The following is a 25,624-nucleotide window of genomic DNA, read 5'->3' on the forward strand; positions in this document are numbered from 1 at the left end:
GATTTACTTGTTGTTAGGAAACATGGAGAAAGGTCTTAATGAAAGAAGCCGTAGAAGTAATAAGACTTTGCTGATGGGCCAGCAAGTGTGGTAATGGTTGGAAATATTTATCAGGTTCCCTGGGAGTATAGTCTTCGGTGAGGGGCTCAAGTGGGAGAGAAAGGGGATGGTGGTGTGTGACCTGAATAAACACACTGGAATAAAGGCCAAATAAAGCCTCTGTAGTGGCAACTGAAGAGGTAGAAGTTTCTGAAAACAAATTTTATCCACTTCACAATTTGACTTAGCTTGCCCTTATTTTTGCCTTTTGGCCTAAGTGCTCTAACTGTAACACAGTAATGTAATTTAGTACCTTATTGATGTAGTGTGCTCCCTGGCTGGTAAGCTCAAAGGCCGCAAGAAGCTCTGTTTTTCATTCCTCATTCTTCAAGGGTGTTGATAAGCCTAATTGAAGTTTTGGCACAGGGTAGCAAGGCATCTTCCAGTGATAAGACAGCAGGCATTGCTTATTCATCCCTAAGAAACATCTAGGGATAGCTTGGTTTGCCAAATAGCATTCAGCTTGCCTGTTCTCCCTCCCCTATCCCCAGCACGCCTGTTCTCCCTCCCCTATCCCCAGCACTTATTCAAGATTTATTTCCAAAATGGTAACTAGAGTAAATAAAGAATCAGAATAAGTTACAGAAGTTAATCTTATCCATTCACCTTTTAAAAGTAGAAATGAAAATTTACTGATGTGATTAGCCTTTGATTGCATATATAGTGAAGATATCTATAATCTGGCATGCCCAAGTAGAAGGTAGGCTACCTTCATTATCTGTTAAAATCCTCATTTGTCCCCAAAGAGACAAAGGTAGGGGGTCCTTAATATTGATATCCATATACTTCCATTTTCCCCTTCTTCAGTGCTTTCAGAACACTTCACACTCAACTAGTGTATGAATGAATGGACTATTATTTGAGACCGAAACTAGTATATGAATAGGAAAATGACATTTAGTTTGCATGAATGCAAAGTCCAGCATTGTTCATCTTACTTCAGTTTGATCTTGGCGTTTTCTATTCTCTAACTTCTAGCTCCTTTCCCCACCTGCTCCCCAACCCCAGTGGGCTTGTACCAAGAAATGTTTTTTTGGCCTGTAACAGTATGCCTCAGATACTACTCTAGGATCTTGAGGATACACAAGTGAAAGCGGGAGGCATAGGCATTTCCTCAGAAATACTCATAATTTGGTTGGGAAGACAGACTGGCACTAGGTGGCCTGCAGTGTTCTGTGATCTGCTGAGATAGTGGTATGATCCCAGTCCTGTGGGAGTTTGAAGAAGGCCCTTAAAATATACAATGGAATATTACTCAGCCATAAAAAAGAATGCCATTTGCAGCAACATGGATGGACCTAGAGATGATCATACTAAGTTAAGTAAGACAGGGAGAGAAAGACAAATGTCATATGATATCGCTTGTATGTGGAATCTAAAAAAATGATACAAATGGATGTATTTACAAAACAGAAATAGACCCACAGACATGGAAAACAAACTTACGGTTACCAAAGAGGAAAGTGGGGAATAAATTAGGAGCTTGGGATTAACATATACACACTCCTATATATAATATAGATAACCAACAAGGACCTACTATATAGCACTGGGAACTATACTCAGTATTTTGTAATAACTTAGAGGGAAAAGAATCTGAAAAAGAATATATGTGTGTGTGTGTGTGTGTGTGTGTATAATTGAATCACTGTGCTATATACCTGAAACTTACACAACATTGTAAATCAACTGTACTTCAATAAAAAACAAAACAAAACACCTTACACTTGGAATATTAGTGAAAGCTTACCAAGGATGTGACACTTGGGCTGAGGTTTAAAGGATACCTAAGAGACATTTAGATAGTGAATGGAACAAGTGAACTAGGGAAAGATAACTTTAGAAAAGGTCACAGTGTGATCTAGGGCTTGTAAGTCATGCTGTGTGGTAAAGAGAAGACTTCCCATGGGGGAGTGGCCACAGAAAAGGTTATCAGGAGCTTGGGAGGGGCCCCTTCATTAAGGATCTTGGGATAGTGGGCTAAAGAAAGGTCTTTTATACTGAAGGTTGTGGAGAGATGATAAAAGCTGGAGATTGACATACTCTTTTTTAATTTATAGAGACTATTCTGGCAGCTGTGTGGAAAATTAAAAATGAGTGGATTTCGATACTGGGTGCTGAGAGATGTGTAAGGTGGATATTGCTGTAATCTTGGGAAGAGGTGGTGGGATGCATGCTGAGGCCATGGGGAGACCATGGATTGGATGTGGAAGGTGAAGAGGCTGCAGGCTAGGATGATGGGGCAGCTGGCTGAATTTGGTGCCATTCACTGAGAGGAGACAAATCGAGAGAGTAGAGAAGGTTGGGCCCTGTCTTGGGGGTGTGTTTTTGAGGTGCCTGTGGGAATGGGACAGACACTTGGTTTACAGATAGGGAGCTTAGCAGAAATGTCTGGGCTGGAGACAAGATTTATAAGCCATCTCTTCTTGTAATATTTGAGGCATGAAACTACATTAGGTCACCCATGGATAGGATGTAGAGTTTTCTCTTATCTTGAAATGTAAGATAAAGGTAAGTTAGTTGAGTCTGTCTTTGCTTCTTTTACGCTGCAAGGGAATTCTTGAAAGCTGATGAGGTCAAAAGGCCATTGAAGATGACCTAAAGATACACCTAGATGATCTCATGACGATATGCTTAGTAGGGATGGGGTGGAAGCTTTTGGGCACTGATTTCATTAGCTTTGTGTCTTTACATTGGTATATGCAAAGCTATTTTTCTTTTGATAGTTGTAATATACAGTCCAGCTTTATTAGAATTCCTGAATTATTTGACAGTGCATTTTCTCATCCAACATTTTCAGATTCATTAATTTTTAGATTAATTAAAATATGCCTTAACTCTAGTCGTATACTAGAATATGTTAGGAATTACTAGAAGCAGAAATTTACAAACAGTATGTGATTGTCGGCAGTCAAAGTGACAGGGATTGTCCTGTCGGGCTTCTGTTTGGGAATCTGGGTAATGTTGAGATAAGAAGTAGGGTTTTACCAGCAGCATCAGTCTTCTTGTTTGTGTAAACTGGGCATCTGAGGTGCAAACTTTTGTTCTCCACTAAGTATAGTATCCCTTAATTTTTTAAGAGGAAGCAGAAAAAGAGAGAAGCAAGAGATTTTTTCCCATACCTTTTCAGGTGTCTCATAACATAGCATTACTGCTTTGCATTGTTTCAGGTTCTGCGTGTCATCTTAAATGCTCTAGAGTCTGAAGGTCTCAGGCTGTCTGCTGCTGTCAGGAAGGAAAGTAGTTTCAAGCTTTATTTTCTGGAAAAGAATCTTAAACATCCTTTTACCCAGTTCTATGAACCAAATGTAATTCAAGCCATAGCCTGAGGGTAAGCCCCGGAGAGGTCAGATGTTAATGATTTATTAAATGACGGTGTTTTCTATTGGGACATACTTTTCACAGATAAGGAAAAGTGTATTTTTTTTTTTATATTTGCCGTGTGTTGTAAAGGGAATTTCTCTAGTATTGACATAGCCCTCGTATTTCACATGATATAAGACCTCACAGAAAGGGCTGAATGAGGTTCTTTACTTCATTGGGTAAGAAAAGTTTTTGACAGCTGTACAGTGTGGTAAACTAGCTCATAGTTTATGACCAGATCTGGCTTTGGAAAAGACCAGGAACGAGAGTTATAACATATGGAACTTATTTGGGAAGTAATTCTTAGCTATGACTAAGAGCCTGTGCTCAAATGCCTGGGAAAGTTTAAAAGAAAATGTTTGCAAAATAAATCATATCTCTTGTTTGCTAAATTGTAGGACTTAGATAACTTTTGGGTACTCATGGACTTCTGTAATTCTGTATTAAAGCTCTGACGTTTTCTCTTTTAATCAATTTTTTCTGGTTTTATTTTTAACAGCACTGCGATTCAATTTGTTGCTTTATTCAATTAAGGAATTATTTATTTCAGAAGATTATTTTCTCTTCCCCCAGCCCCCAGACATCCTTAAAATAGTCACATTCAAGCAGTTGCTACAGAGGTCATTTATAGGAAAGATATACTGTGTGTGTATTAGTTTCTGGTGCTGTTTTTTTCTTAACTGTTCAAGTCCCAATTACAGTATTTCCTGTGTTTATTTATATCAAGATAGTATGTGACATAAACATCCCAAGTAAGTGTTGTACCAGGGAAAGTGAACTAGGAAAAGGCAGTACTATTATGGTTATGTTTCTCAAAGAATACCCCTTTTTTCTCATTTCCCAAACTTTAGTTGGATAGAATTCTGGGGGGGGGGGGGGGGGGGGGGAAATGCTCCTATTTTAAGTTAATAATTGCAGAAATCTCTTCCTAATCTTCCATCTGTCTATGCTGATTCTTACCTCAGTGTTACATTATTACAACTTAGCATTTCATGAGCCAGGAAAATCATTATTATTCAACTTAGCTTGACCTTTTATCACACACATAAATATGACATCAGCACAATAGTGAAACTGTTTGGGGATGCAATAAAAAGTGTTTATCATTTTCCAAAAAAGATTTGTAATAGTGAAAATAATATATCCACATTTCAGGGTTTAGAAATTAGAAAATAGGAAAATAATCATCTCATTGCTCTAACACTGTAGCTCTTTTTTGTTTGTTTGTTTTTTCCTTTCTTTAATGACAGCCTTACTCATATTTCATGTAACTTTATTTGGGGGCAAGACTTATTTTTGGTCCTGCAGTGTATTCTTATTGTCTGAGAATGTGTAATGTGGTATATATAGTAGAGTGGTTAGAAATACCAACTCTAGAGTCAGACTGCTTGGGTTCATGGTGTGGCCTTGCTACCTACCAGCCATTTGTGACCTTGGGCGAGTTACTTATCCTCTTTGGGTCTCAGTTTCCTTAACTATGAAATGGGAATAATAATAATAGTATTTACTTTTTTATGGAGCTGTTGGGAGGACTGAAGGAGAACTCCCTTGGCCCATGGTAAGTGTTCACGAATTACTGTTATGTGTGTGCTCTAGAATCCATTTCTCCATTTACCTGATGGGATTGACCGGTTTGCTTTTCTCCTCTATGCTTTCAGCCTATGTTCTATAACATACTGCCCCGCTCAAACCCCTGTCCTGGTTTCCAGCTAAAATCTAACAGAGCCATATGGTTTTCTTTCTCAAGTTTTCAGTTCATCACAACAGTGTAACCAACCTTAAGGAAGGAGGAGTAGTAAGAATTTGGAAGGTGATTTGCATCCCCTATTTTTGAGGAGTTACTGCTTTTTCCGTTTTAGCCCACTATGGCAGTTTGTATGATAATAATCTGCCCTCTGTGGTGTTTCGACTTGAAGTACAGTGTTGCATTTTTTTTCTTTGCAAAACTAATTTATAAGTCAAGAACCTTGTGTGAATATAAGAAGTCATTGTAAGTTAATAGTTATTTGTTCTTCCGTGACTGAATTTTTTTCTAAAGATAATAGTGATGAGCTTAGCTTCGGATTGCTACCCATATAGTTATAGATTGCTACCTATATTACACAGCATATATCAGAGTACATTTTATAGAACTACTTTTCTTATTTTCAAAAATATTTAGTTTCCTATAGGTAGGTTGTCATCCTCAGTAATATTATGAGGAACAGTATTTGTTACAGCAACTCATTGCAGGTACCAATTACGTTACCAGAAATAACTTTATTCATCAATTTAGCAGTAGTATGTTGAGTTTCCACTACGTCAAAGCACTTTGCTGGGCAATGACTATTAAAAAATCAATAAGACATTATCTCTACCTTTACAGGGCTGGAAAGATAGATACATAAATAACCTGCAGCATGAGTACTGCCACTCTTGTTAGCAGGAGATGTTTATAGCCAGCATTTTGTGATCATCCTTCAGTGCCCAGGTTCAGCTTCAGAATCTTCTCAAGCCAGCACTACAGAAACCTGCTGTCACTCAGAGAAACTTGGGAAGTGTAAACTATTTGTCATCATTGCTATAGTAGAAGTTTGTTCAAGGTGTCGCTGTGGAAGCCAGGAAATGCAAAAGCCTTGCTTTGTGTAAAAGTAAGTTTAAGTGTAAAGAAGTACAAATGAGTTCAATCTTTTAGGTATTGAGAAAGACATACTAAATTGGAAATCTTATAAGCCCACGCATACATGTTTTAAAGAGATGCGTTAATAACTAGATAAAAGGAATCTTGTATAGTTAGCACTCTTTACCATTGTTTATGGTTCAGTATTGGTGCCTTCAAAATACATGTTTAGCTCTAAGCTGTGATGTGCTGGTAAAAAGTTAACTGCCAGCACTCAGGTAGGGGTGTGTGTACATGTGTATAAAAAACCCTGATTTGTAATGCTTGCTGATTTCCATGGTGTAGACATCTTCACCTCAGATGATTTTGGCCCAAGTTGCCGAATGCAGGTTGGGAAGAGATGCCACGTAATGGATCCCGGGAGCCACTGTGAGCTTGCCCCGTGCGCTCGCCCCAGCACAGCACTGGCCCGCAGCCCAAAGTCCTAATCTTTCTCAGTCACTCCTTGTTTTGGTTAGGTCAGTCTTGGCTTTGTTTATGTGCATCTTTATCCTCCGTAAAACTCCTTCCTCCCTTCTCTCCTCACCCCCCTCCTCCTTTGTCTTCCAGCCCTTCTGTTATTGCAAAGCTGCAATAAGAAATTTAAGAAATTGCATATACACTGGGATATCTTAAATCTTCCTTAAGGTTTTAACAATCTGCTATTACGTAAATACTGAGCAATTATGATTAAAATACATTAACGTCTAGCTACTAAAACGTAATTGCTGTAAATTAACTGTGACTGTGAATTTAATTAATGAATTTTCATTTCTTTTATAAACTTGCAAAGACTCTTAGAAGTTTGCTTAAATTCACAAATGAAGAATTTTCAAAAGATGCATGATTCTAATTTCTCTCTCCAAGGATATTTTTAGTAGTGAATACTGAGAAGGGTAGAGGAAAATTAGCAAGAAGAAACAGTATTAAAAGAGGAGGAGGTGATAAACATTCAATTACATAAATTATCAATTTGTTGAAGCTCCCTCCCGCTGCCCTCACACATAAAGCCACTTTGACCCCTCTAAGCTCGGGGATAAACCTGGAAGAAAAAAATCTTCACTGTGGCTATAGTTGTCTCAGCTCAGGCTATACAGGGTTTCTGATTTTTAAAGTGGGGGAGAGGGGAGGAGCTATATTTCCATCATCACAAGGACACTGATATACATGGGACAGCTGTGTTACAGGAAAATCTTTGGCCATCTCCTATAGGGTTAACAACCATAAGGGCATCATTGGAATCTAATAGCCATGCCACCAGAGGTGCGCAAGTGCAGGAGATCCTGAGGTTTCCTGAGAATGTCCAAAGGTAGAAGACTGGCAGAAGTAACGTCACCAGTTTCTTTGCACGATGTTTTTACCTAGTCGGAAGTAGGAGCAATTATTTAACACGTTGAAACAACTGAGGTTGCAGCATTTCTTATATTATTTGGAGCCTGTGTTCTCAAAGGTAGATTTAACCTCAACATTTTCCTTGTGTGACCTTTGAGGTAATGCAGCCATATAGTCTATAAAAGTGTTTTCCTAAATGCATACTTTTTGGTCAAAATCAAAAGAAAAGTATTTGTTACAATGAAGGTATGTGCAGGATGTTTGGAGTAACTGTTTTAACTGGTTTTTAAGATGTCCGTTTTAATTTGACCCTTCACATATCTTGTTATTTACAGCTGAAATATAGTTTGACCTTCTTTTTTGCTGTTTTTTTTTTTAAAGCCTCTATTATTATAGTTATAAATGTAGTAATCAGAATGGCAATAAGTAGACACAAGTTTGTGAGGAGGCAGTATGTTATGGTTAGATCTGTTGTTTACAGATGTTTTCCATAATGCTTGAATGCTGTAAAAGTACTCTTAGTTTAACCTCCCATTAGTGATTGCTGGGTAAGAAGAAATAAAGCAAAAGTAGTTTAAGAATGACAAAAAAATCTAAGAAAAATAACTTACCTTTCTAGTCCAAATAACTCAGTATTCAGAGAATTTCATTTGGTACAACCTAGAGTTAATGACATTATTAGATCACAGTGGGTTGTATGAAATTTTGCAATTTACCCCTCTCCTCTCCTTTCTCAGCTAGATTCTGTGAAAATGGTCAGTTTCTTCTTGGATGAATGCTCTTCTCCCTCATCTTATGTGTATAGATGGTTTTATTAAAAAAGAGTTAACTTTACTTTGAGTTATATTCCGGACAGTTGTAAGTTCTAGAAGCAGAGAGGACTGCTTGCTATTTGGCCTAGGAACCTGTGTGTTCCATTTAAGAAGCCTTGACATCCAGTATGTGCTGGTGCGATTTCACTCTTTTATATAAAACTCCAGTAGCAACTTCCTAAGTCATTTTAAAAAGTGATATTGCATTGACCTACTCAAAAAGAATGAATTTAGTAGGAAGCAAGTACAACTTTGTATTAATAAGCTCTTACGATCATTATACATAAAATGTAAAAATCTTTGTAAACAGGCTATGAGATAAAGGCATGTTATCATCTTTATTCTGTAGAAAGGGAAACAAACATGGAGAGTTTGAGTAACTTGACTGAGATTGCACAGTTTTCATGGGATAATTTGAGAATTAAATAAAAATCCATGCATTCTCCTGGAGAGTGTACTTCTACTTATTTTTTGAAATAAAAGATGGGATTCATATAGCACCATTCTCCAAAAACTTAAATTTCTTTTCCTAAGTATATTCCTATAAGAAAAGTATTATTACTGGTAAAAGTAAAGATGAAACTAATATTAAATATAAGTGAGTTGGATCTAAATAGATGAGGTCCATTGAAGGAGGATTCATAATGGAACACCGACTTAATAGAGAGAATCAAAACATCCAATATTGAAGTAATAAGTGACATTCAAGTAGGAATTAAATGGATTACTGTGGTACCCAGATAACCTTACATTTTTTTTTTAAAGATGAAGACATCTTTAAAAGTACTTTGCTGCTCACATTAAAGGATATAAAGTAAAATGCATTTAGTTTTGACATCATGGTACTTATTATGTGAAAGTCTTGTTCATATGTCTATCCTTCACACTTTCTGTGAGATTTGGGTTTTGAGTTCTAGTTTAGAAGAGCTGTGGGTTTGCTGACTTAGAGGACTGACTCTTGTGAGGTAGTGGAGAGTTAACTTGACCAGTCTCAGCGTGAGCCTCGGGCTGTCCCTAGACCACTTGCCAGAGCTTCATCTAAAAGGAGGGGGCAATAGGACGGGGATTGGAACAGGCCAAGGAGAGATACTTGCCTGTAATCCCAAATTAGGACTCCTATCTGATTTTCCCAGTTGCAAATACCAATGGGAAAATGATCCAGTCTTGCTTTAGAGACTATTTATAGGTGTCTTCCACATTGATTGTGTTCACTCTACTCATTATTACATACCTTTGTGATCTTTCCCCTTTGTGTGGATTGGCTATAATAGGCATCTCAACAGGAAATTGTTTTTGCAGTGAGCTACATCATCCATGTTTTATTTCTGTAAATAACTTGTTCTCTTGTAGCCTTGTCAAACAGTTGCTTTTGATAGCACTGCAGAAAATCATTAAATCTTCTCTTCAAAACCTGGAGTCTTTCAGAGCTTTGATAGTTTGAGGTACAGAATTGTAATCTTACATCCTGGTGGGACACTATAATCATTGATATGTGATGATCTGTGACTGGTACCAACAACACTCAAGTTTAACCAAAACGTGGAGGGGGGAGAGAAAGTAAAAGTGTAAGAAGAATTACTTTTCAGATTTGTTTTATTCCATCACTACTCACTTCCTTGGACAAACAAATTATGGTAAGGCTCTCAGCAGTGAAAAGCAAGCATTGAAAATTCCTATAGGACAGCACTTGAAAATTCACGGTCTATAGAAAATAATAATTCATGTATACTTGGAGAAAAAAAAAACCCAAACATGTTTGGATAATCATTCTTCTAACCACATAAAAACATCTAGCCATTACTTTTGAGCGATTTATGAGCACTCCCTTGTGGCTGTTTATTAGAACCGTTTGAAATAGCAAAAGAAAAGCAACAGCAAGCTTAACTGCCTGGTTTAATGTAACACACCCACAGTTAAAGTGTGTCTACCCAGTAAATGCAGTATTGTAAAGTCTTACCCAATATCAGATTTGCTTCTCTGCTGCAAAAAATAAGTGAAATAGCTGGTGATTATTTTTGGATTTAAAAATGGACCAATATCTATAAAAATAAGTTGCCTAAACCCAAGGTTTAGGTAATGATTAAGAATTATAAAATAGATAATCGTTAATTGTGCCTTAATTACTGAAATATGACCTTTTCAAGAATTTATATTATCAATATCTAGGGAGAGCATTAAAATTGCTTTTGTATTTTTCCTAAAGCTTCTTAGTGAGGTCATGCAAAGTAACACGTTCCACAAATATTATGGGAGCCTGAATCTCCTGAACTCTGTGACTTGATTCCCACCCTCCTCACCCCCAAGAATTACCTTCTGGAAGGAGTTTTATCAAGCCTCTTGCGTAAATCTGGGGAGAGAGAGTTCCATGTGAGCCAGAATTGCATTTCTCTGGATTCTTTTTTAAACCTTGTGAAAGTTAACTCACCAGAGTTGTACCCCAGATTCACATTTTTAGTTATGGTTTTCTAGCATTTTGTATGTTATTTTCCTTTATTATGCAGTAGTAACAGTAACTAACAAAAATTTAGATACCTTCTTTACTTCACACTTGGATTACTTCAGATTTGAAGAATTTCATCCCTGTGATTGACCAGTGTGTAGGGATGAAAGGCATGTGTTCCCTGGGGGGTGTACAAAGGTGAGGGTCAGAAGCAGCCAGATCGGGTTGTAAATCCAGTTTGTACCCTTTGAGTATTGGCATTTCCATTTTGATCTCTTGAATTTAGATTCACATGATGTGAGCAACAGCCCATCGACTGCATACAAAAGAAGCATCATATTTCAGATGTAAAACCACACATATGTTATTATGGTTTATGGATAAATTTAGGTTCCTGTGTTATCTACCACTGTAGATGGATACTCTGAATGGGTCTCTGTTCTGTTAAATTAATTTGGATTTCAATTTCTACCTTTTGAATAACTACATTTTAAATCAGCTTGGGACATTCTCAGACCGCTTAGGAAGGTTCTGAACACATAGTTGACGTTGTGAATTCTCTGAAGAAACAAACATTTATCGAAAGCCTGCCATATGCCAAATCTGTGCTTGTTATTTTAAAAATACATATATTTTCCCTTTGATTTTTATAAAAACCTTAAAAGGTATAGGAATGAAGACATCAAGTCTTAGCAGTTTAGGTGCCGAGATTCAAAATGGATCTGGGTCTAACTTTAACACTCATATTCTTGATATATTCTAGATGATTTTTAGGTTTTGAACTTCATTACATAAAATCAACTTTAATCTCAATATTGTGAAGGGCTTAGCATAGTACTTGGCACACATTAAACACTCAACAAATCATCTCTCTTGTTATCTCTATCACTCCATTGGATGTTTTTCTCCCCCTTCATTTTTCTCTGTTTAGTACCTCTGGAATTTATGTGTTATTCCTTCAATTTCACATTAATAGAATGAGAGTAGGGAGAAGAAAGAGAAAAAAAATTGAGCAAGTCCAAAAACAAGAGAAAAAAAATGAAGAAATATGGAAGAAATAGAGATGGGAAGTAATACTTGCCCCATTGCGTGGTTGTTAATGATCACATTTGGTTCAAGTTCATATCCTCAAGTTTTGTTTTATTCCCAGGTCATACTTACATAAAAGCCACATAAGAATTGTGGCAGAGATTTAAACTATTGGATATGAATGTGAATGCCAGTGTCTTAGTATACAGATCCGCATCCATTCTCTCTCTCTCTCTCTTTTTTTTTTTTTTTTCCTTGGTTGTGTTGGGTCTTCATTGCTGCGCATGGGTTTTCTCTAGTTGCAGTGAGTGGGGGCTACTCTTCATTTTGGTGCATGGGCTTCTCATTGCAATGGCTTCTCTTGTTGTGGAGCACAGGCTCTAGGCATGTGGGCTTCAGTAGTTGCAGCATGCGGGCTCAGTAGTTGTGACTCGCAGGCTCTAGAGCACAGGCTCAGTAGTTGTGGCTCATGGGCTTAGTTGCTCCACAGCATGTGGGATCTTCCCGGACCAGGGCTCGAACCCGTGTCCCCTGCATTGGCAGGGGGATCTTAACAACTGCGCCACCAGGGAAGTCCCCGCATCCACTCTCTTTTCTAATTTTTCCCTTCCCAACAAAAAACCATTTTATTCATATTGATTAGTTCTGCTATTTTGAGGTGGTATGCTCTGCTGCAATATTTCTTTTGAGTCTTCCCATGGCATCAGATGTAATAGGTCCAAAGTGAAATCCATTGTCTTTATTCTTTCTCTACCAAACATACTCCCTACCTCATTTATCCTAGTTCTTAATGTGGTGCCAAAGTTGCAGTGCCTGAGGCAAAAAACTTAATGTCACCTTTGATTCCTCTCCTTCTGGGTCCTTTTAATTTTTTTTTTTTTTTAAACACCTGCCTCTGCAGTTCCCTGCTACCCATCTGTCAACACCTCAGCCCCCGATCTAGTTATCACTTCAAACTTGTGTTCTTCTCCCAGGCATTCAGCTTGCATATCTTGTCTTTATATCTTCAATCTCAAAGTATCCCACATATTACTTCCTAGAACAAGTTTTTACATTAATCTTCTTTTTAGAAACCAGCAGTGATTCCATGTTCAGGTTACTTTGCCTAGATTATGGGTATCCTTTCCATACTTATTCCAGTTAAGTTTCCTACTAATAATGTACATGCTTTTCCCCAGTTAGATAATGTTATCAGTTAATAACATATGGAACCTGCTATGTGCCAAAACTGTTCAACGTACTTTATATTCATTGTGCCGTTCCCATTTTTAAAAAGTTAACTGAAGGCCTGTAACTTGGTCAATGCACTCACAATGGGGATGGACTCTTAATGAGTGTGGAATAAATAGTTTCTTTTCCTGCACTGCACTCCCCCTTCTCACATTCCATGCTTAGTTTTACCCCCCCTTGCCTTTTTCATGGTGTTCCCTGTTCCTAGGATATTTTTTCTCTTTGGTGTGTCCAATTCATATCTGCTTCTAATTCACATCCACTATGCAAATACTACCTTGACTTATTTAGTTCTCATGGATCTTTCCTGTTGTCAAAATTCTGACATATTTATGAGGAATTCTGCATAGTTTATCATGTAACTATTCTCAATGTAATCAGTTTTGTCTCAGTTTTTCTGAAAATTTTAGCAGGGCTTTATGAGCATTAAATACTTGTTGGGTGAATAATTTTTTCCCTCTTCACAAGTAGACATCAACTTTCTGGAAGGTTTAGCCCATGTCTTAATTTTTTCCCTTCCCCACATAGCTCAGCAATGTGCTTGGCACATACATAAATACCTAGTGATTGAATGTAGGAGAGTCTAGACCATCTGTCTTTTGTGACTTTCATGGGAAAATACCTTCTCATTTTGTGCACATAGATGCACTTCAACCAAAAGAGTAGCACAGAAGATTAAGATAAAGAAGTGTATCAGGTATATAATTACAGAATGAGATACATTATCTGTGTTTATCTGGACATATTAAAAGCCTTAAACTTTTAATACTTACTAGTTGTAAGGCACTGAGCTAAGTGTTTTACATTTATCATCTTCATCCTTAGAACCAAGCTGTTGGATAGGTGATGCAGCTGATGCTCAGAATGGTTAAATAGCAGCTCATAAGCAATAGAACTGGGTTTAAACTCAGGCATTCTTGATTTTAAATACGTATACTTAAGTGCTGTGCTGTATATCTTGGTATTCACCCTCATTGTTGGAGTTTTCACCACTTGAGACATACCTCCCTGTTTAAGTACATTAACTTTAAATACATTGATCATGCTGGTTTCCAGCATAAAGTAAACATTCAGTGACTGTTAGCCTTTATTGTTGCTATTTTTCCAAAGTACACTAAAGTGTCCATGACATTGTCTTTCCCCTTATGCAAACTTTAAAGGCAGAATCAGCTATTTATTACCTCTGTAAAATCTGGAGAAATATATATGTGTGTGTTTAAATGTATTTGGAGTTTCATGAGGGCAAAGAGGATTTAGAGAGTGAGAATTTAAAGTGAGCTACTTTGCTACTGTTTCCAATCATCTCTCTGTAGTAAGATGCAATGCCTGCACAGTGTATCTGGAGGGATTGCCTGTCTTGAGCTCACAAATGAGAAGTAGGTAATGGATGTCAGAGGTATCTACAGTTGCCCTCAGTGTCTTGGGAAGGATTTTGACTATTGATCTACTTTGTATGTTTTCACAATGGAGAATTTTAGGTCCTCTTTTCAAGAGGTCATCTCATTTTCCTGCAAGTTGGAGAATGACAGAATCATGGAAGGCGTTACTACTTTAGTTTTTATTTTTGTGTATACTATCTTTGTGTGTTTAGACTATGGAATTTAAGAAATAAATTCCATAATTCGACTAGAGAATAACCAGTTTAGTGAAAATAAGTGAAAGTAAAACCCTTTTATTGAAATTTTAAAATTTTGATATAATTTCAAACTTACAGAAAAATTATAAGAAGAATACAAGGAACTCCTATATACTCTTTAACCTATTTTTAAATAGTGACCTATTTGAAAAATAGGTTTTTCTTTCATCTTAACATTTGCTAATTATGTAATGTCATGTAATTATCACAGTGGTAGAATGAATGATAATCTTGTTAACTGGGCCTACCTTTTCCCCCCTCAGCTTTTTTTTTTTTTTTTTAAAGATCGATTGATTGATTGATTGCTATGTTGGGTCTTCGTTTCTGTGCTAGGGCTTTCTCTAGTTGCGGCAAACGGGGGCCACTCTTCATCGCGGTGCGCGGGCCTCTCACTATCGTGGCCTCTCTTGTTGCGGAGCACAGGCTCCAGATGCGCAGGCTCAGTAGTTGTGGCTCACGGGCCTAGTTGCTCTGCGGCATGTGGGATCTTCCCAGACCAGGGCTCGAACCCGTGTCCCCTGAATTAGCAGGCAGATTCTCAACCACTGCGCCACCAGGGAAGCCCCCCCTCGGCTTTATGAGATATAATTGACACATAACATTGTGTAAGTTTAAAGTGTACGACATGTTGATTTGATACATTTATGTATTGCAAAATGATTACCACCCATGGCATTAGCTAATATCTCAATCTTGTCACATTGTTACCATTTCTTTTTGGGGTGAGAACATTTAAGATCCTATGTTTAATTTTAATGCTTTCTAAAGGGATTTTTTGAAAATCAAGATTTCCTTCTAGCATACTGCTCTCCTTAGAAATGTCTGTCTCCTCGTATCCAGTCACTGCCCCTGCCCCACCTCGTACCCCCTCACAATATTCTTGCAGATCAATTTAAAGATTTATCTGTTTTAAAATTTAAATAAAACCCAATTTGGAGTTTTGGGCTAAAATACTGTTCATTGAAATGAAATGCAAACAGTATGAAATGAGAACATTCAGGCAAATCCCAAGGGTAAGGAATCTAATTAAATAGGGAAAAAATAAGCCTTATTTTATTTTGCAGCTGTAGAATTATAACATTCTAGTGGCAAGATGGAAGAGCTTTTATATGGCTCAGTTTTAAAATGATGCTTGAACTGACTACATTAAACCAGTATAATTAAAGGTATTTTAAAATTTAGTATCTGATGTGCTATTTTAGTTAAATTTTAGAATATGAAATTTAAGTATTTAAGATCTCACCATGTGTACGTGCTTTCACATTATTCACATTATTGTTAGGATGAAGTGAAATAATTTGTGAAAATAATTATAAAATAGAAAAAGACTATATAACGTGAGGTATTTTTATTTCATTTATAGAAGCAAAGGAGAAGAAAAGCTGTTTATTTAAATAAGTGGAATAAAGGAGCCATCTTTATTTCAATATTGTTTGCATGACTTATACAGAATTTAACGTATTTGCATTTTTGATTTCAGATTCAAAACGCTAATGATGTATTAATTGCGCCACTTGAGAAATTTCGCAAAGAACAAATAGGTGCAGCAAAAGTAAGTGTTGCATTTTATTATTCTTTGGATATTCTCCTGATAATTAAAGATGACAAATGTAATTTCAGATGTTAACATTTTTGAAATTAGAATGACCTTTTAAAACTTCCATACGTCATTTAAAATTTTTGCACAGAGCCTATTACAAAGACTGGAATTCTTTTAAACACAGAAAAGATATTATTCTTCTACTGAATAGAGAAAAAGTCAGCATAAGTGGGTTCCTCCCATCCCAACAATGGTAGGAAATTAACTGTTGTAAAGATGGTGAAATTATGGTAAAAATATGAGGAGCGTTCCTAACATCTATATAAAATAAAATTAGGCACGAGGTATGTATATTGAAAATTTAGGTAGTAATTATAAAAGACCTTTTATTTGTTTTTTATTTTTTATTCTTAATAAAAATATTAAGAATATAAAGAAAAATATTAAGAATATAATATAAAGTGTTTGTGGAAAACTTTAGACATCTTTGTCAGGCCTTTGCATTAATGTTTAATTGCTTATGGATCAATTAAAATTTCCCTGAGCCTAATAATTTCTGAAATTTACTTGCATCCTCTTTCTTAGATCCGTGTTTAACTACCTTCTCAACATCATGTAAGGACATAAAATTTGGGTTTCCAAAATAGAACCTGTCATCTGTCATACTTCCCCTATCCTTTCTCTGATTTGGTTTTCCAATTAGTCAATGACATACCTCTTCCCTCTTTGAGCAGTGCTTTCATTCTCCTGCAGGAATATTTCTCCTCTATTCTCCTCCCTTTTGTCTGAAATATTGAAATAGCCTACTAGTTGGTCTCTACGTCCCCACCCTAATCTGTTAACAAATTTTTGCCATGTTTAACAGTTGTTCTTCAATGATGAAACCTTCAATGGTTGTCTCTGAGAGAGAGAGTTTAATCTCGATAATGACATTTTTTCACAGTGTGGCCACTTTCTACATTTCAGTATACCTCCCTCATCTGGTACAACTGTCTGTTCACTAGTCCCTGTATATATCCTGGCTCTACTAATGGCTTTGCCCGAACTTTTCCCCTCCTTGGAATATTTCTTACCCTTAACTTGTTGAAGTCTTGCTAGCTCTCCATGGTCTCTTATATTCCAGCACCAGAAAGAAGCCTTCCTTTATGTGGGTCTTTCCTCGTATATCTGTTCCCCTTCCAGAATTGATTTTTTTTTCTTACAGAATCAAGTAGTCCTGACGCTTATTTCCTATAAAAAGCTATCACAGTCTGCCTTGAACCAGAGTTTTATGTGCATTTCTCCACCAATTATGAGCATTATCAAGTCAAGAACTAAACCAGAACCATTTCTGTGTTAATTCAGCAAACATTTATCAATATCTTGGTTGGCCCACTTGTGGCAAGTATGGTGTTTGATAAGATTAAGGGATACAATTGTAAACAAGACAGACAAGCTCCCTGCACTTGTGTCATTTATTATCTTTTGTGTATTTACAAATGCACTGAGGATTGTGATACAGAAGTGTGGGGTGCTTTGTGAGAGTATAATTAATGGAACTGACCTTGTCCAGAGAACCAAGCAATGCCTTCTGGTGGAAGTATTGGTTAAGCAGAGAACTAAATGATGAGAAAGAAACAGCTAGAAATGGGGATACAGGGGCAGCAAGGGAGGAACCTTCTTTACACTCCAGAAGAGGGAACAGAGTAGGTATGAATAAAGGCCTTCTTCAGAAGGAAAGAGCCTGACATTTAGTGGAAAAAGTTTTAATGTGTTCAGAATATAGAGGACCATGGGGATGGAGGACATGTGCATGCCTTTGTATTTACTCCTTATTCTATTTTACTCTTATTCACTGATAAGATAAAGAAAAGTTGTAGGTAGAGGAGTGATTATATTTGATCAAAATATTATAAAATATTTTGATATTTTAAAATATCACTCTAGTTGCATGCCATGCATAGATTGGAGGAAGCAGGACTGCTTGAGGGAAACCATGCTTGGGAGTTAAAGGACAGTTATTTTGGATTCAGAAGGGAACACTGGCTGTGGAGACAACGGGATGTATTTCAGAGGTAAAATGGAAAGGGTAGGAAATGGGTTACATACTGGGAAGTGAGCAACAGGACATTTCAGTGATGACTCCCAGGGTTCTATGTTGTAAAATTGGGTGTTTTTTGGAGCCACTTACTGAGATAGGGAACATTTATGTTTGGATGGCAAAGATGGTTTGCCATGAATGAATTTGAGGTTCCTCTGAGTCATCCAAATGGAGGTGGTGAGTTAGCAGGTGTATGTTCAGATCTGAATTAGAAATATGTTTGGGAATTGTCCTCTAGGTGATAATTAAAATCATGGAGACAGATTAGATCCCCCTGGGAAAGAGTAGATTGAGAAGAGGACCTAAATTCTATATAATCTGAGAACTCTCAACATTTGATGTTTGGAAAGAAAGAAAGAAAGATGAGGAGGCTGAGAAGGAAGAAGCAGAAGAAGGAAGAAAATACAAGAATGTGGTGTCTCAGAGCAAGAAGAAGTCTTTTCAAGAATAATAATAGCTGATCTTTCTTGAGATCTATACTGCAGGATAGATTTCACTGAGCTATTACATCTGTGACTTGATTAAGTCCTCACAAGCAACCTTAGTGGTGAGTATGGGTGTTACATCTGCTTTACAGTGAGGAAAATGATGAGGTCACCTGCATGCACCATTTCACAGAGCTGGGAAATCAGACTATGGATCTGAAATCAAGCCATTTTCCTTCAAAGCCTCGATTTACCATATTTCACTTCATCAGTGATATTTTTATGAAGTTAAAAACCTTTGTGAAGAATTCTTTCTCTAGCACAGAATATTGCAACTTTTTGGCCCATTTAAAGTAGTAAATTTCATATGTGTATAGATTCTTATTTGCAGGTTTAGGTTAGCTACAGTTGCAGTAGCATGAGCAATTACACCCATTTTATTTTGTTTTTTAAGTATCTCAATTGCTGGACAGATCAGCTGGGAACACACAACAGTGTTCTATGACCTTACCTATTCGTTGGGAGGTTAAACTTGTAGTTGAATTAATTCAGATGAAATCTTGAGCATAAATATGGTTGTACTGGTCCTCTTGGTGACGGTGATTCTGTGTATTTTATTTGCCTGATGGCTCTTAGTTCTATATTGTTCTCAGCTGCTAAGTAATCCTTGTTTAGTAAAGTGAACAGAAGGCAAGCATTCTCTTCTGCAATATTTGTACAGGTCAATTTTCTTTTTTTCTGTTATTGCAGAAACATCTTGGTAGGAAATGTTGATTTTTTTTTTTTTTCTATCTCTTTACTTCCTGTTTTACTTAGGTATTTTCTTACTTGGTAAATAAAGTTAATTCTACAAATGACACTCTTACACTTTTCACAGTCTTGACAGTGGAGGTTTCCCACAAGTGTGTTCAGGCTGATGAGTCAGCTGGAAGGCAAGAGTGTCAGTTAAGGTCCACTGCAGTCAGGACCTCCTCAGCTTGGACCTAGTGGAAAACAACCGAGTCAGAGTGGCCCTCTCCTCACAAGCAGATGATCCTATTTAACCGAAGTGGATAAAGTCCATGGATCGCAAACATTTCCTTTGTTAAAGTGTGTTTTTGAGACACACTTGAGCTTTGAGCTTTGAGACACCTGATACTTTGCTGTGGAAAGCAAGGCCCTGAGCAAGTTACAGTTGTGGGAAAAAAACACTGCATCTGTGAGAGGCATTAGAAAAGATTAATGACGGGGTTGTTGAACTGAAGGACAGAAGAGATGGGTCCTGCTTTGTGAATAGCTAAAGATTAGAAGAATTATCCATAAACACTTGTCAAGAATGTATTTATTTAAAGGTTCTTAGTCTGAGGGTGTATGCAGAATGAAATTGTATTGCAGGCCTGACCTATTACATGTGTCAGACATAGAAGTGCATGTTTGGTTTCTTTAATTCACCTCCTCATACACTGCTGACTTAAATTCTAGAAATGAGTGGAACATAGGTATTCCGAATGAATAATGCCAGCTAGAATTTCCACAATATGAATATCCCTAGAGCAGCATTATTATAGAGCAAGATGAGTTATAACTTGTTTTCACACTTTTTTGTATATATTAACAGCTATATTTCATTGTATTGGAAGCGTCCTCCTTGCCCCCAGAGAGAATGAATTGTACGTCATGTCTGCAGTTTCCACACGTGTTCCTGCATAAACTGGCTGACTCTAAAATATTGGTAGAACTTCATATCTGAGTTCCTAGTCAAAAACAAATACATTAGGGAGAAATCTGGGTGACCAGTGGCTCATTTTCCACATATAAACGGACTGACCAGCTGGCTGGGGGCAGAATTAGGACCAGAACTCAGTTCCTCAGACCAGCAGTCTTTTGACTACTCCATGCTGCTCTTTAGAATACTCTTTTGTGAAATATTTTTTCCCTACTTTTAGCAAACAAATGTTTTAGTGTGAAATATCTTAATGATAAAAATGTTGTAAATAAGCCCGAACTTGCCCACTTTGAATCAAACCTATTTAATGTATCTGTCTTGATTTAAAAATTCCCCAGCACAGGCCTGGGCAGTATGCCTCCTTGTAATGGAAAATATCCTGTGGTGATAGGCCCAATGGAGCAATCACCCTTCCTGGGAAGGGGGAATGAATCACACCTTTAGTCTACCCCTGGGCTCAGGGTACCCCACAGACCCCTCTCAACAACCCTCCCTCCCAGCGTTTAAACTTTGTGCCTTTGGCCATCTGCTGGGTCTGAAGATATTTTATGCAAAGAGTTCTTGGGCCCCTGAAGTCAAGGATGGGGGTGCTGGCAGCTGTCCCCTCTCCCCGGGGATATGCAACCCTTAGAGATTGCCTCAGAGCCCCCTCCCAGCCAGTGGGGAGATGGACCCCTCCCTTGCTCAGTGCCTCCTGGCCAGGCCCTAACCCCAGGGGGTCCATATATACATTAGGTAAGCCCACCCCTCCCATGTTGCATGCATGTTATACCCTAGAGCCAAAGTATAGCCCTTCCCCCTGTAGCCTCTGCCCTGCCTCCCCCTGCTGGGGTGGTGGGGGGATGACTGAAGTGTCATCCTAGGTGGAATTTGTGGAGGTGGGAACAGGGGCTTTGAGACTCTAAAGCAGTAGACAATCCCCAGATACCATCGGTAGATTTGGAACTGCATTTGTTGTTTATTTTATATGCATGTATTTTAGGGCTGTAGATTTACTTTCCTAATTTGTTTTCCATAGCTTATTCCTGAGCACAAAACGCTAATAATCGATTACATTTATTTTTCCTCACCCTGGCCTTTGAGGCAGTTGGGACCAGTGGCATCATCTTTTCTACTAGAGAGACCAGAGGCCGAGAGAATTCGGGTGTGAGCTAGGACTAGAGAAACTTGGACCTCCCACCGAGAGGCTGGCAGGCAGAAGTTTGGCTGAATGAGTGTTAGTTTCACACGGGGCAGGGGCTTGGGGGGATGGGGACACTTAAAACCTGCAGTTACTGAATCCCTTCTCCAGGCCGGCCCTGCTCTGTCATTAGGCCTTGTGGATACGGGAGCCTGGACTATCTAAATCCTCACCTTCCTTTTTTTTTCTTTTCTTTTTGTTTGGATGTTTTCACATGTCTCACTTATACCAAAGGGAAAGAATCTTCATTAAAGTCCATATTTCTTCTAAAAAAAAAAATTCCTCAGCACACGGTATGTAGTTAACATGGTCTGGTTTTATTAGATAAGAGACTTGAGAAATACTACCCGTTAAAGTTAAAAGGTACATTTTCATTTCTATGGGAAATGTTTTTAAGACTGGTTTTCATTTTCACTTAGACCTTACTGGAAATCATGTGAACATTCTTCCATGGTTTTAAAACAAAAATAAATGATATAATATTAGTCATATAAAAATAGAACTTGATTTTCTTTACCTTGATTTCTATTGAAAACTATAGTAGAACTGGATAATTCTTGTCCCTTTGTTCTGTCCATAATAGAGTTTGGTTCTGCCTCTGAACATTTGTTAATTACACGGCAAGGCATGTTAAAAAATAATAATTTTAGCGTATAGTACCTAAAGAAATCTGTGGCTAAGTATCACAATTAATTCCTTTTACAACCTTAAGATTTCCTTCATGTGAAAAATGGCTGCATTCTAATTTGTTGTCTCAAGTATACAAATGGTTTAGGGAATCTAGAAGAATTACAGATACTTATTTCAAATTTAGAAGAGTTTACCACTAAAGCGAGTTATTCATCTAATTTAATGCATAATAAATACTTTGGATTCATGATGAGAACAATCCAAAAGGGAATTCTCTGGCGGTCCAGTCATTAGGACTCCGGGCTTCTACTGCAGGGGGCACTGGACCGCCAGGGAATTCCCTTTTGGATTGTTCTCATCATGAGTCCAAAGTATTTATTATCCATTAAATTAGGTGAATAACTCAGTTCAGTGACCAACATATGGTTACCATAGGAGAAGTGGGGGAGGGGTAAATTGGGAGATTGGGATTGACATATACATGCTACTATATATAAAATAGATAACTAGTAAGAACCTACTGTATAGCACAGGGAACTCTATTCAATACTCTGTAATGACCTATATGGGAAAAGAATCTAAAACAAGTGGATATATGTATATGTATAACTGATTCACTTTGCTGTACAGCAGAAACCAACACAACATTGTAAATCAACTATACTCCAATAAAAATTAATTAAAAAAACAAAGGAAAGTGGTTTATAGGATCAGAGTATGGATTTAAATCACCTTACTTTCCTCCTGTTTTCAACAGGTCCTACAGAGAATGGTCAGGATTGGTTTTTCATATGTTGCTGATGGCCACTGAGCTGAGTCTTTCTCTTAGACAGATATTCTCTGGCAATGACTGTATTTGGTACTGAATTCTCTGGGCGAACTAGAAACCATTTGATAGTTGTTTTGAGACTACTTATGCATCCCTTTATTGTGCCTTCTATCAGTAGACTCTATTATGTTATATAGAGTTGTAGAATTACTGATTTTGTTATTTGATCACATTTTTAAATGATAATAGTTACGCTTTATAATAGTTAACCAGGTACTGCCCTAAGCACGTTACATGTAAACTCATTTAATCCTCATAACCAACATATTAGATAAGAAAACTGCTAAAACTCATTTTATAGATAAATAAAATGAGGTGCAGAGAAGTTAAGTAAATGGGCTGAGGTCATATGACTAGTAAGGAGTAGAGTTAGATTTTTAAACAGAAATGAGATCAAGCCTATAGAGTACTTTAGTAGCACCACCACATGTTTGATGCTCAAGAAATACTAATTCCTTTTCTCTGTTCTCAGAGAAAATTGTCTGGTTAGCTCATTTAGAGAGCAAAATAATGTCTTTTAATTGTTTAGCAGCCAGTTCTGTGGAGTCATACAAACTTGAAATCAAAACCTGGCACTTAGTACTTATAGGAAATGTGAACTTGGATAATTAAATACTTTTTAAAGTTTCGCTATCAGAAAAATGGAGACAATAATAGAACCATCGTCATAGAATTAATATGATAGCATAATTTGACATTTCATATAAATTGCTTAGCATAATTTCTTCCACATAAGTACTAGGATGTTAATTGCTCTTATTTTATAATTAATAATAATTACTGCTATTATATCCTTTCTGTCAGCATTAATCAACGTACTGCAGTAAAAGTAAGGTCATTGTTCATATAGGTTAGTTTGCCTTATTTTTTTTCATGGACAGAGACAAATGCAACTTGATTGCTAAATATTTAGATAGAGTGGTTCACGGGGCTACCAAGCCAGAAGGCCTTAGATATACATTACCTATAATTTAATAACACTATACAGTCTATGGGGCACTATTACTTATAACAGTCTAACAAAATTGGAAGTATTGTCATTCTTCAGATGACTCTCTGAGACCCAGAAAGACCAAGTGGCATTGCCAACAACCCAGAGGTGCACATGTGTTCTATCTGGGACTCAAATCCAGGCCTTCTGATACCTAATTCAGTTGTTTGGCACCAGACTCCATCATGGGAATGTAAACCTTTTTTTTTTTATAGTTTATTTCTTTTTTTTTATAGTGTATTTTCACCATCCTTTACAGCATTCTTATGAGGCGAATATCAGCCCTAATTGACCCCATTGCCACCACTAGAAAAACAAACCAGATCACATTCCTTGCAGACAGTGAGTCAGTAGTAATCTGTATACTTGACAGGTGGTACTATTCAATGTCTCCACATGCTCTGAAAATTCTGAGGGTATCATGTTCTTATGTATATTTCAGAACCTGACAGTCATTGGAAAAGCTGAGCCTCACATAGAGTTGGACTTCTGGATAGGGATGTAACCCAAAAACCACTTTGCTGAACAATTTAATTTATATATATTACATCAGTATGTATTAAATGTGTATTGTGTTTACATACATATGTAGATTATTATAACTTTATTAAGTGGCTACTAATTGCTCAGATAAGAACATATGCTCTTATAATTTGATTACAATAAATTGTAAATAAGGTTATCACTGTTTTCCTTCCTAATTATTCTTATGTTATTTATGTTAATTATTATATGCCTGAAGACTGATACTTAAGAAACATTTTAAGCTTCCCCACAAATTGTATTTTTACAGAAGATCCTTATGCTAAATTTTTAGGTCAAATATATAATTTTTAAAAATTTTCACACAGTTTACAAGTGCCATACGTAAATAAGAATTGAAAAAATACAGTGGAGTCTCACTAAGGAGCATCAGTATTGAAATCAATGCCCAGAGATCTGGAGAGTGAAATCTGCTGTACAGTTAAGATTCTTTTCATTCTTCAGTGGTCAGCCTTCTTCAGTGAGAATCAAACCTGTTTCCTTGTTGTGAAGGTTTCTCTGTAGCAAATCCAGTTACTTAGGGTTACCCTGGTGGAGGGAGAAACTCTAATGAAAATTTTCTAGGTCTCTTGCTTCTAATAGAGACAACAGTGAGGAGATCAAGAGTTCCACCTGCACAGAGCACATTTCCCTGGTGAACTTTGTATCTTCTCCAGATAACAAGGTGGATTCCTTGGTTCTGAGACGTGGTGTTTTTATTTGTAGATGCATTCTTTCCTCTACCTCATCTGTTGGCCGCCCTGCTGCAGAAGAGTTTCCTACTTGAGAGTTTATGCCTCAAATCCATTTCACCATATATATGTTGGTTCTGAGCATGCTGTACATGTTGCTATTTTTACTTATACCTTCTTTGTTCAGGATTACTGCCTTCCCAGTGGTCCTTGAGATGGTTGGTAGGCTATCAGTGACTTACATTTTTTTTTTTTTTTTTCAAATTTAAGTGGTTGGAAATATTCTGAAACATTTAGGAGACTTCATATTGACTTCTGTGGAAAACTCAAACGAGAACACAATAAAACCGGAAACATTTTATTTTATGTTTACATTTTAGAATTCAGAGCAAGTTGCAGATACAAACAGAAGTCCGTTTCAAGCGTCAGGAATATGTTGGTCTATAGTAAG

General features: G+C 37.1%; 1 protein-coding gene and 1 long non-coding RNA gene across 3 annotated transcripts in view; one reads left to right on the plus strand and one right to left on the minus strand.

The window, feature by feature from the left end:
* Window positions 1–16,053, minus strand: part of LOC309604956 — a 36,362-nt gene extending 20,309 nt beyond the window's left edge. Inside the window, exon 1 of the long non-coding RNA XR_014231171.1 lies at window positions 353–16,053. This is a non-coding gene — a long non-coding RNA (uncharacterized lncRNA). The remainder of the gene's footprint in view (window positions 1–352) is intronic.
* ARHGAP42 (Rho GTPase activating protein 42) overlaps window positions 1–25,624 on the plus strand; it is a 312,202-nt gene that overhangs the window by 146,027 nt on the left and 140,551 nt on the right. For both annotated transcript variants that reach the window (XM_082339914.1, XM_082339913.1), the window contains exon 4: window positions 16,060–16,131. In XM_082339914.1, coding sequence (XP_082196040.1) covers window positions 16,060–16,131 — 72 coding nt within the window. The remainder of the gene's footprint in view (window positions 1–16,059; window positions 16,132–25,624) is intronic.

The sequence above is a fragment of the Balaenoptera borealis genome (genome assembly GCF_965194805.1).
Source record: "Balaenoptera borealis genome assembly, chromosome: 11".
Lineage (NCBI taxonomy): Eukaryota > Metazoa > Chordata > Mammalia > Artiodactyla > Balaenopteridae > Balaenoptera > Balaenoptera borealis.